This window comes from Sturnira hondurensis, unplaced genomic scaffold, assembly GCF_014824575.4.
Source record: "Sturnira hondurensis isolate 20B ecotype Veracruz unplaced genomic scaffold, ASM1482457v3 Scaffold0023357, whole genome shotgun sequence".
NCBI lineage: Eukaryota > Metazoa > Chordata > Mammalia > Chiroptera > Phyllostomidae > Sturnira > Sturnira hondurensis.
Window position 1 is genome coordinate 10057553 of NW_028095988.1, and position 11732 is coordinate 10069284.

The window sequence follows — 11732 nt, forward strand, 5'->3', positions numbered from 1 at the left end:
TTTTGGTCTTTCTCCTAGGTGCTCTTCCTTTTCTTATGGGAAAGATTCCAAAAGCACACCACCGCCACCGCTGCTCCCGTCTCCCTAAAATGCTGTCAGAACAGAGGCTCTCTAAGACCACAGCCGTCCCTAGGAAAGAATGACTCATCCCTCTGCACTTTGGGGAATCTTCGTTTCCTAAGCATGACCACAGTCACAGAGTACCCTCAGCCCCACCCTGTGCCAGAGTGTGTTTCGGGGCCCGGCTAAATGCTGTCAATTCTAGGGGACAAGATCTGCTGACTTGGTTCTCAAGTGAGGCCTCTTTCGGAGATGGGGGGCCTTCCCCTTAAGGGAAGAAAGCCAGTCCCTTAGAAACATACCACTGAGAGGGTGAAGGTCAAGGGCAGGAAGCTGGAGCCGTGGTAACAGTGATAACTATCACTGGCTTCAGGGTATAGGTCCCAGAGCAGTGCCAAATTTTCTCAGAAGGTTGGATGAGTCACCGAGTCTGGAGTAAGGAGCCCACATGGGTGGTCTTCTTCAGTCAGCTCCTTCAGGAATCTGCAAACCTGTGTTCTAAGTATGACCTGTAGGCCACCCGCCTCAGAATGCGGGAGAGAGAGTTGATTTCTATGTCTGTCTTTGCGTCTCTTCAAATATTGGAAATCATGGGAAACTAAAGGATGTGCCTCTCAACTGTGGAGACAGACCCCCATTAAGGCACACCCAGGAGCACCCCAGATCCCCATAATGCACATGACACACACACAGGGTTAACCCAGTTCCAGACTTCGGTTTTAATTTCGAAGCTGCCCAGGGGAGCCAGGATCTCACTCTGCCCTTACTCATCTCTCCCCTCCCTCTTCTCTCTCTCCACCTCCACAGGACATGCAGGATTGGGTCAGGCCAGCGTCCGGGCATTCTGCCAGGAGGAAAGCACGTGTTCTTCCACCACCACTCTCCGGGCCTGGTTCAGTTCGCTTCACTGGAGAGGTTCGGTGGAGACAGTGAGGCTCTCAGCTGGGTTAGACTCAGGAGAGGTGGGGGCGCCCTTCACGGTCTGGCCCAACGTGACCCCACGTCGGGTGCTAGACGCCTCAGAGCCGGTGGCCTCGAACAGTTTGGCGATGAAGCCCACGCCGGCTGAACGAAGCAGGCCACCTCCTGCGCACGCATACAGCAGGGGGTTCACGCTGCTGCTCAGGAAGGCCAGCGCGATGAGCACATGGCGGGCCAGGCGCAGCCGCGGCCCTACGGGCCCCACCTGTGCCTGGCCGGCCAGCGCACGGCCAGCCTCAGCCAGGTTCACTAGGTGGTAGGGCAGCCAGAAAGCGGCGAAGGCCAGGATGATGAGCACCACCAGGCGGCCCGCGCGCCGGCTGCGGCGGAAGCGCCGGGCCCGAAGCCTCCGTCCGATGTCCGAGTAGCTGGCCACCACGACCAGGAAGGGCAACAGGAAGCCAGTGATGGCCTCAAACAGCAGATGGAAGGCCCTGTGGCTTTCGCTGGGGTATACTGGGGAGCAGACCAGGCTCCTGTTTTTCAGTTCCACAGTGCGGTATACGATGACGGGCGTGGCCAGCAGAAATGATACCACCCAGATGCCTGCCAGCAACCGCCACGCAAACGCCTTGGTGCGCATCTTCTGGGACACAAAAGGGAGAGCCACCGCCAGCGAGCGGTCCAGGCTCATAGCCGTGATAAGCAGAACACTGGCATACATGCTGACTCCGCAAACATAGTGGAACAGGCGGCAGCCAGCCACTCCAAAAATCCAGGTGCCTCGGGACAGGAAGTGGAGGAAAAAGGGGGCAGTGAGCAATACAGCCAAGTCAGCCAGGGCCAAGTTCAGCACCATCAGGGCAGTGACAGAACGCTTTCGCATCACCAGGATGCTCCACACCACGAAACTGTTGCCGGGGAGCCCCACAACCAGAGACACTGTCAGTAGGATGATAGCCAGCAGAGGGATAAGCATGACGCCTTGTGAGGAAGGTGCTGCAGGAGACGTTGTGTTCATGGCCATTGCAAGGATCTGGAGGTTAAGGTGGACATGTGCATGAGGGTAGGGGTTCGAGGGTTTCCTGGCACCCTGGACACACACAGCCTGAATCCTCTTCCTCTTTCTCCAAACCAGCAACAGCAGATGCACCTTTGCAATGCACTGCGCTCATCACTGCCAATTGACCTGTCTTAGGAGATCTGGCTGAGAAGAAACACTAATTTCCTAACTGGGCCACAGGGCCCCTTCCTGTGCATAGACCCAATTGCAAAATACACGGTAACAGCAGCAGTAGCATTTCCAGAGCCTTTGAGCCTCTTTTCCTCAGAAGACCCTCAAACCCAGAGCCAAACTAGGGGTGGGGGGACTTCCTTACCAATGTTGCACCTCTCAGAAGGCTAACTCCTCTCTATCCTTTGCCAGGTCCTTAGCCCCCTCAGTCCCACTGATGCCCGCCAGTTCCCTACCCACTCTCCCCAGAGATGCCCAAGTTCCACCAGGAGTAACAGGGATGGGAAGGAGTTCATGGAAAGAAGTACAAATCCTCCCAAGTCCTCTTACCACGGGTCAGACTCTCTTCAGAAATTCCACTGGACCTTCCCTCGTGGCTGCACCCCGCCCCTCCAGCGCCTCCTCTGCTCCCAAGATCCTTACTCACAGGCTTTGCTGGGCACTGGTCGGAACCTGGCACCAATCGCAGGGTCAGGGCAGAGTGGTGTAGCCTATCCCCAGCTCTGTCTCGGTGCTGGGGGCCTGGCTCCAGGTCTGGATGCTGTCAGCTAAGTCAGCCAGAGAGGAAGTACCACAGCAAGGGGAGGGGGAAGATGCATCTTGAGGGTGGGGCTGAAACTCCTGCCCCACTCCCTTCACTAGAAGGAGGGATATTCTTTGTGTTCCAAAGAGACCAGCAGAGAGGAGGACCCTCGGGGGAGGGAGCAGAAGAGAAGAGCCCTAGAAGGGGCAGTGAGAGAGAAAAGGGTGTAGGAGTGAGAAGGCTGGGGTGCGGCCTCATATGCAGGTCTAGACTGGATAATTGAACACAGTAATAAACTGTGTCATATGGGAGGAGGAGGAGGGAAGGAAGCCAGGGAGAGGAAATGGGTTCAGAATGCGAGGGCAGAATGTTGAGTAAATTTTGTGTGAACAAGTAGATTTTTAGATTAATAGTAAATGTAGGTTAGAACTGTGGTTAGGTTTGAGGTTTGGGTTATGAAATGACTTAAAGAGGTCAGCAAGTTGGCCTTGGTGTGAGCTCAAGTATGAGTGGAGTTGAGGGGAGAAGTCCATCTTCTAGCAACCCAGGCCCTCCCCTCATTTAAAAGGGTTGGTTCCATCCTAGGTTAATCAATTTTCCCTTCTCTTGGTACAAGCCAACGTCCAAAGGGTCTCCTTACCATCACACGGAATGTCCATTTCTTTCCCTTCCCCCAACCGCTTGCCCTGTGCTTGCCCACGTGGCTACCCTGACACATGAGTTCAGATTTACGATCTGGGCACTGGACAAGGAGGTCAGCACCACCTTTTCCCTGCCTTCCCACCATAGCCTACTGTCCAGTCCCACCTTCAACACACACAGGAAATAGATGCTGAGCATGGGGAACAGGAATGAGGGGGTAGGGGCAGTGATGCTTCACACCTGCCCTGCCAAGAGGGGAAACCGGGGCTGTGGAAAGGGAAACAGCCCCCCGGAAAGGATCCCTCTCCCCTTTCCTCCTTTCCTTGGACTCTCCTGCGGGAGCTAAGAGCTGGAAAGTCGTTCCTTCAGTCTGACCTCCTGCTTCCCTTCCAACTCTCCCACTCTCGGGAAATTTGCAGAGTGTAATGGTGCCTCCCACCTTCTCTGCTTTGAGAAAAGCCAAAGCAGAGTTCACTCAGTAGCTGTCAGGTAGAGGATATGATGAAAAGAAATGGTCTGAAACCACAGCAAGCAGGCAGGGTTGAGAAAGGGCTTTCTGACCACAGACAGCGTGTGAGACAGGGGATATGTAACAGAGGAAGTTGGCGATCCTCTCCCCCAGCGCATGAAGACAGGGAGAAGTTTCTGCAGTCGATGTATCAGTACAGAAGCTCTGACTCAAGTTCTGGGGTCAATCAGAGGCCCCTTCCTTCTGACACAAACTAAACTGTCTTTCTTCCTCTCCTGAGCTGCTTCCCCCACACATCTCTGCCTTTCTTCCTCCAACCCAGGCTAGACACTCTGCACATACCTGCCCTCAAGCCCAAAGCTCCACCCCCAACCCGTTTGGGTGGCCCTAGTGTGACCCTGACCCTGAGGACTGGGTTTCCTTTGCTCTGTCTTGGCCTCTGCCTAGGTGGTGTGAACAGTCACTAAAGCAGGGCCTGGGGGAGTGGTCAGACTGCCCAGAACTCAGATAACCAACATCTAGGTTTGCCAGAGACTGAGGGGACTGGAATAAGAGACTTCCACGGCTAAAACTGGGAAAGTCCTGGGGCAACCTGGTCCGGTTGCTCACCCTGCTGACCACATGTGTGTACACAGAAATGTCCCCCAAAAGGAATCCCATCTTGCCTCCCCAAACTCAAAACTGTCAGGATCCAAAATATTTTGAGGCCTAGATGTAAAGAGATGACAAAAGATGGGGGCTGGGAAGTACCAGCAGATAAGGCACAGGGAGCAGTCTTGGGAAGAGCCCAGACTTGGCAGAGAGAAAAAGGAGAAAGGAAAGGTGGCACCGCCCTGAAGAGTTCTTACTGTCCCCCAGATACCCACCCCGTTCCTCACACTGCCTCACCTCCAACCACAGACACCCCCTGGGAGAGCAAGGGCCTGCTCCTGGGCTGCCTTTTGAGTTGGGCGACCTTTGAGGGGAGAGTTGGCCTCGGAGAAGAATGTGAGTCTCAGACCCCCAGGGCCCCTCCCTCACTGGGCCAAACACATGACAGACAGACAGAAAACTTCCCTTTCAAACTCCGTAGACTGACTTTCACCTTCTAGAGCCAGCTTCCTCCCACTTGGCTCTTCCAGACCCCAGAGGACGGATCCCATCCCCGCCCCACATGCAAGCGCACACACCTCTCCTTCCTTTCTCCCTTTATTTAGAGTGGTTGGATGGGCTGGCCTGAGGGAACCAGGCCACCTGGGCTGGAAAGGACAGGTCAAGATGCCACAGAAGGCTAGCGATGCCCAGACTTGGCCTGACCCAGGAGGGAGACCAGGTGGCCCCCGCCCCGCCCCGAAACTCAGGCACGCTGAACCACCAGGCAGAGCACGCTTCAGCCATGGCGTAATGGCTGCACGACATCTTTCACAATATGTACTGGCAACAAGTTAGTAGTGCCGGCACATGGGCACATGCCAACCTGCAAGTGCCCAACATTCACTAACACGAACCCTCACCCCACGCAAATCCCTCAGTTTGGAGGAAATTGGGCCTGCCCCAGGCACATACTAGCTCTGCCTCGACAGATCCAAACTAGTCAGAGGATCCCAAATGCTCAGGAGTGGTTCTCTGAGTTCTGAGGGGTGATGGAAGGGAATAAGGAAGAACAGGATTTGGTGTCAAGGATCCCCCACCTGACCCTCCTTTGCTGCCCCGCCCCCTGGGTCTCCATTGCCCCGAACCTGCCCCACCACTTTGAGTCTAGAGGTAGTTCGGAGCTCCAAGGTCCCCTCCCTGGAGCGACCGCCTCCTCGGGCCTCTCCGGAGCCCTCAAAGAGCCGCGTGAGAAAGCCGGGACCTGCGCGGGGCAGCAGATCCCCTGCAGTGAACAGGTAGAGCACCGGGTTGATGCTGGAGCTGAAGAAGGCCAAAGCCGTAGTTCCGGCTCGTGCTGCCTGGCCTGCGCCGCCCAGCTTCGCCAGGGCCCCTTCAGGTGGAGCCAGCGCGGCCACCGCTTGCACAACGTTGACCATATGGTAGGGGGCCCAGAGCAAACCGAAGGCGAGCACGATGGCGCTCACCAGCCGGCCCACCCGCGTGCCCTGCCGCCCGGAGCCCCAACGGGCGCCCCGCAGTCGCGCCAGCGTCACGCTGTAGCAGCCAAGCACCATCCCGAAGGGCAGTACGAAAGCGGTCAGAGTCTCCAGGCTCAGGTGGATGGCGGTGTGGGCCCGCGACGGGTGGCACAGCTGGCACAGGCTGTCCCCCCAGAGGTGACGGTAGATGGCGGCTGGAACGGCGAGCAACAGAGCGGTCAGCCAGACTGCAAGCAGCAGGTGGCGGGCCAGGGCCGGGCTACGCAGCCGGGGCGCCAGAAAAGGGCGGGTGACGGCGAGGCAGCGCTGCAGGCTCAGCAGGCTGGTGAGCAAGACGCTGGCATACATGCTGAGTGCGCACACATAGTACACGGCCTTGCAGCCCGCCTGGCCCAGCGGCCACGCCTGCCTGACCAGAAAGGTCACAAAAAGCGGTGTGAGCAGCAGCACCGCGCCATCGGCCAGTGCCAGGTGCAGCACGAGAGTGGCCGCCAGTGGGCGCCCCCGAGCAGGCCGCCAGCCCAGCAAGCTCCACACCACAAAACCATTGCCGGGTAGCCCCAGCAGCGCTGCCAGCAGCAGGAAGGCGGTGCCTGTGGCCCGTGAGGCCGTGGAGCTCAGCAGCGTCTCGTTCCCCGGGGGGCGGTAGCAGTCTGTCATCCTTCTGCACCTGCGGGGGCCGGAAAGAGCCACAGAGTGCATTCAGGAGGTGGGTTAAAAGCCCACGGTATCCCTGATGCCAGGTAAGAAGGAACTGTGCCTTCTCCCAGTTCTCTGCAGTCTGACTCTCTTTTGTCTGGGAGCCTCGACTTCCTCAGGGACCCCAGTCCCAACTCAAAACCCTTTGTCTTCTTAGAACCCCAGTGCCCTACTCTCAGTCAGCTGACCTACCCAGTCCTCACTCTCAGGCTGTCAGCACCTCCACCGCACTCTTCTACCCTTCTTTGTCTAGCCCCATTCTTTACACCTCAGGGCAAGAGTGAGCAGTGGGGAGTAAGGGCACTCAGGCAGATCTACTTACCCAGCTGGCAGCTAGCAGCATGAGGGCCCGCAAAAGGCCTGGGGAGGCTGAAAGGCAAAGCAGCAATGGGCTAGGTGCCTGCTCCTGTCCTGTGCCTGTTAAGTTTGCAGAGAGTGAGGCGCGGATGGGGAGGGACGAGGTGGGGCCTTTCTTGGGGCACCTCCCTCACCCTACTCTTTCCCATCACTAACTCGTCCAGGCATGTGAGGGACTGCCTTCCAGGCAACAGGAAAAGCTGAAGGGGTACAGATGAGGTTCCCTGGTCATGAAAGTGAATGAGTAGAGACACTGCTGAATCCTAACCCCCCAGCTCTGGCTCCAACCCTCCCCACCCAGTCACCCCACCCTCAGGTCTCTCGCTGGGTTGTCAATGACAGCTCTCAGTGTGAAGCATGGTGCTAAGGTCTGTGGGGCAATCGGGGAATGCATGGAGGTGTAAGGGGAGTGTGACCTGCCTAGGGTTTATAGCACACAACCTTGAAGAGACCACATTACTAGGCTGCACCAGGATACAAGACAAGAAACAAAGGAAGACATGCTGAAAAGAAGCCTTCTCTGGGTGGAGAGGTCAGGCTAAGCTGAGAAATGAGGAAATTTGAGAGGCCTTAGTAAATTGATAAAGTCGAAGGGAGGGGAAAGACCTGTGTCAGTCAACAGCCAGAACCGGGGGTTCCTCGGGACCAGGACACTAACATCGTCTCCATTTGGGTTCCCTCCAAAGCAAAGTGTGAATTAAGGGCATGGGTACAGGTAACCCTACATTTGGGAGATCAGCTTGGGAAGCAGGAGTGAGAGCAGGAGAAGAGAGGGAAGAGGAAGGCCAGTAAGTGTTGTGGGGCTCCTTCTGTAGGCAGCAGGGGCATCTAAGAACGCAGAGAATGCCTTCCAGAAAGAGGCAGCATCGACACTGTTATACGCGTTGGTAGCCCACCCTCGTCAGGGTGCAGACTGGGCTGCTAAAGCTTCAGATGACTTCTAGGCAGGAAAGCAGAGGGACTTGCTCTCACATGAGGAGTCCACTGCCAGTGAGAGTCGGAGCTTCCACACAACTGCCCATCACAACTGCAGCTGAGATCAGAGATGGGACATCAAAAGCTAAAGTCCTGATCTCATCAAAGGACCCCTTCCCCTTTCTCAGGAACTTGGTGCCCATTAAGTGGCCAAAGGGGGAAGGCGAGACAGAAAGCGACTAATTCAGTGTGGCTGAAGCAGGTTCTGCAGAATTGAACCGAAGAAATGTTGAACCAACTGCTTCCTCTAGACCAGAAAGGAAAGAGCAGGAAAGCAGGAGGGCCAGAGTCCCAGACGGGAGCCTGGTGGTCCATGGATGAGGACCCAACCTTTTCTCACACCCCACCCAGACCCACTCCTTCACCTCCCCTTTCTCTAAGGCCTGCCCTTGATCCCAAGCTCAAACCAGCCACCCTTTTCCTAAAGCTGCAGTTTACAGGTGTTTCAGTAGATGGCAGCATGTACGTCACAAATCACATAATGCAGCTCCTATACCTAGAAAATAGCTTCAAAGAAAACCACCAGAGGTCACATTCCATCCTCTCACACTGTTCCCATTTACCCTCACATCACATGCTCCCACCAGAGACAGGCCCACAGAAAGTTTGGTTTCTGCCTGGCAACTCTGGGCTTTAATCTTCCCCACAGGACCCCATGTAGGCCCCTCCTCTTCTCCCTCCCCTTGGACTTTGCCCTCCTTACAGGCCAGGCAGGGGGCCAGAGTCCAGTCTTGACTCATCCCCCACCTCACTGGGGCTGAGGTCCCAGCTCTGTAACAGAAATCATCACTGCTTCAGCGGGGAACGACCCAGCACAGAGGGGAACGACCCAGCACAGAGGAGAACGACCTAGCCCAGAACTCTCCTTTTTCCCCTGCGCCATGGAGTACCTCTCCGCCCTGAATCCCAGCGACCTACTCAGGTGACTACTCATCTTCCTCTCCACTCTCCGACTCTGGGGTAGGAGCAGGCCAACAAAACTCCATTCAGCCCCTAGGAAACTCATGAACCTGTACCCCTTCCCCTCACCACTCCAACTTTCCACAGTGGGCTTGTCCAGCTTCCAAACCACCACCATCCACCTCCACTCCAGGCTCTCTTCCTCTCTCCCTGGCCTACTGCAATCCGAACATCTAAACCCCTCCCTCCCTAACTCTCCAGCCACCCCACCCCCATCATCCCCATGACACTCAGCAAACCCCTCACTCCTTCTTGACCTTTTTTCCGAACTACCAGGTCAGTATCCAATATGAGCTCTGAGTTTGGCCGTAGGGTCTGGACCTCAGCTGCGCCACCCCAGAGACCTTTCCGTGTCTGCGATCACAAGCGGACCACCCGGAAAGGTCTGACAGCTGCCACCCGAGAGGAACTGCTAGACAAGGTGAGTGAGCCAGGCCCCTGGGTTCCTATCCCAGAGGCAGCCAAGGGGGTCAAGAAGAGTGAGAAGCTGGAATGAGCTGCAGAAAGGGCCGAGGTTGCGCAGTGCCCCTCCCTCTGATAACTAAAGCAGGGGGCAGGGGCAACAATCCCTGCTGCTTCTGGGTCAATCTATTTTTTCCCCAAGAGTGGGCTTTTCTTTGGGGATGGGGAAGGAGTAGACAGAAGGTGGAGAGTCAGACTTAGAAGTCAGTATGGCGTACAGTGACTTGTATAACAATTTAAGTTCAAATGCTGACACCGCCACTGCCTAGTGTCAAACCTTGAGAAGTTATTTACTCTATCAAAACATCAATTTCTTCAACTATAAAAGGGGAATAATACACCTCCTTGGGTGGTTGGAAGAAGTGAAAGAGGATAATGTATGTAAACTGCTACACAGATATCTGGCACCAGTGAAGACTCAAAAGACTGTGGTCATTACTGAAAACTGCTGTGGGGAACTGTGGAGGGTGGGGCGAGCGAGGCGGGGCTGAGCGATGAGACTCCCTCACGTCAGGCCCCATCAGCACGAGGCCCTGTACCCCCAGCTTGTGCCTGTTCCCAAAGGATGGACCTCAGCACAACCTAGCTAGCTTTTCTTTTTCCTTTTTAGTCCTAACCCGAGGGTGTTTATGATTTTAGAGAGGAGGGGGAGAGAAATAGCAATGCGAGAAACATCATCATTGCCTCTCATACACACCCCTGGGGACTGAACCCACAACCCAGGTGTGTGCCCTGGCCAGGGGTCAAACCCACAACCTTTTAGGGCACGGGATGATACACACCACCTGAGCCACCCAACCAGGGCCCTTGCCAACTTTTCAGTCCCAAACTGGGAGTGGCCTGGAGGACAGCGGGGGAGGTAACAATGACATGGTAGGAGCAAACTGGGGCAAACTGGAAAAAAAAAATGTCAGCTCCTGGTGAGGGTCCCCCAGCAAAAGCAGAGGCCCAGAGACACCTGAAGAGATGGCAAAGCACCAGGAAGCAGAGTTGGGGTGTCAGTGTCAGGCCACCCAGTGAACGCTGGGCAGCCGGAGGCGGGTGGGGCAGGGGACAGGCTCTGCCACTCCCTCCCACTTTGCCACGGGACAGGCACTGGAGGCCCTGCAGCTGAGTGGGGCGCTGACCCTGGTGCTGGAGGAGGACGGGACCACGGTGGAGAGCGAAGACTTCTTCCAGTTGTTGGAGGATGACACATGCCTGATGGTGCTGGAGTGTGGGCAGAGCTGGAGTCCCAGCAGGGTGAGAGGCTTGTCCTGGGGCTGCTATCGGCCACCAACCCTTTACGTCTCTCCCAAGCCTCTCCTCTTCCCTAACCCTGGGAGGCAGGAAGGGTGACAAGAGAGGTAGGATTTATCAAGGACACTTTATCGTGGACTAACAGGCCAGGCGAGGGTGGGTCTGTCCCACTACGGGTGGGGATTAACACTGGCTGTCGATAAGTGAGGGTCCATTGCACTCATGCGGTGCCCTACAGAGTGGGGTGCTGTCATACGGCCTGGGCCGGGAGAAGCCCAAGCACAGCAAGGACATCGCCCGCATCACCTTTGACGTGTACAAGCAAAGCCCTCGAGACCTCTTTGGGAGCCTGAACATCAAGGCCACATTCTATGGGCTCTACTCCATGAGTTGTGACATTCAAGGACTCGGCCCAAAGAAAGTACTCAGGTCAGAGCCCAACATGTTTTACTTCTCCAACTCTACCGCTGCCGTCCCGCCGATCTTCTGCACTCACCTAACCCATCAGCTCTCCCTGGTTGCGAGCCCCTGGCCCCCAGCTCTATACCTCCTCCTGGCCATCTGACTGCCTTTTGTCTCTGCCCTTCAGGGAGCTCCTCCGATGGACCTCTGCGGTGCTGCAAGGCCTGGGCCACGCGTTGCTGGGAATTTCCTCTACCCTTCGCCACATAGTGGAAGGGGCTGGGCAGTGGCAGCAGCGAGGTCGCCTTCATCCCTACTGAGAAGGGGCTTGGAGCTTCCGCCCTTAGACTCATTCCAACAGACGTCTGTAGGGACTGTGACATTAGGCCCGGGGACCTGCAGATACTGCAGACTAGGTAACTCCCCTGGTTTCCCCACTGTCCTCTGACCCCGTCAGCACAATGCCTTACACCGCTGGCCTAGTCCCATTCCTGAAGAATGCTGTCGCTTCCTAGCCATCTTCTCAGCCTCCCACCACCCCTGAAAGGCCACAGGCTTTTCAGGCACGCTCCTGCCACCCTGACTGCTGCTGCCTCTACATGTTCCTGCGGCTCCTCTCCCTGAGCTCCCAGTGCAGTGAAGACCGCTGTCCCGGGCTTTACTCTGAGATCGCCATCTTCTCATACCCTCCCCAAGAATAACAAAGGCATTTCCAAT

At 56.3% G+C, this 11732-nt stretch overlaps 3 protein-coding genes across 3 annotated transcripts; 1 reads left to right on the forward strand and 2 right to left on the reverse strand.

Moving 5' to 3' along the window:
- Positions 1-761: 761 nt before the first annotated feature.
- On the reverse strand, positions 762-4946 carry LTB4R (leukotriene B4 receptor). The gene is made up of 2 exons (XM_037037670.1): positions 2643-4946; positions 762-2017 (listed from the first exon to the last, which is right to left on the reverse strand). The coding sequence occupies exon 2, from the start codon at positions 2006-2008 to the stop codon at positions 965-967; it is 1044 nt and encodes a 347-aa protein (XP_036893565.1). The 5' UTR covers positions 2009-2017; positions 2643-4946; the 3' UTR covers positions 762-964.
- Positions 4947-5024: 78 nt separating this feature from the next.
- Positions 5025-7253, reverse strand: LTB4R2 (leukotriene B4 receptor 2). The gene is made up of 2 exons (XM_037037669.1): positions 6943-7253; positions 5025-6591 (listed from the first exon to the last, which is right to left on the reverse strand). The coding sequence occupies exon 2, from the start codon at positions 6579-6581 to the stop codon at positions 5505-5507; it is 1077 nt and encodes a 358-aa protein (XP_036893564.1). The 5' UTR covers positions 6582-6591; positions 6943-7253; the 3' UTR covers positions 5025-5504.
- A 1401-nt stretch (positions 7254-8654) lies between these two features.
- CIDEB (cell death inducing DFFA like effector b) lies at positions 8655-11727 on the forward strand. Its single transcript, XM_037037674.1, has 6 exons — positions 8655-8750; positions 8781-8874; positions 9189-9333; positions 10467-10616; positions 10852-11042; positions 11203-11727. The coding sequence occupies exons 2-6, from the start codon at positions 8834-8836 to the stop codon at positions 11333-11335; spliced, it is 660 nt and encodes a 219-aa protein (XP_036893569.1). The 5' UTR covers positions 8655-8750; positions 8781-8833; the 3' UTR covers positions 11336-11727.
- Positions 11728-11732: the final 5 nt, after the last annotated feature.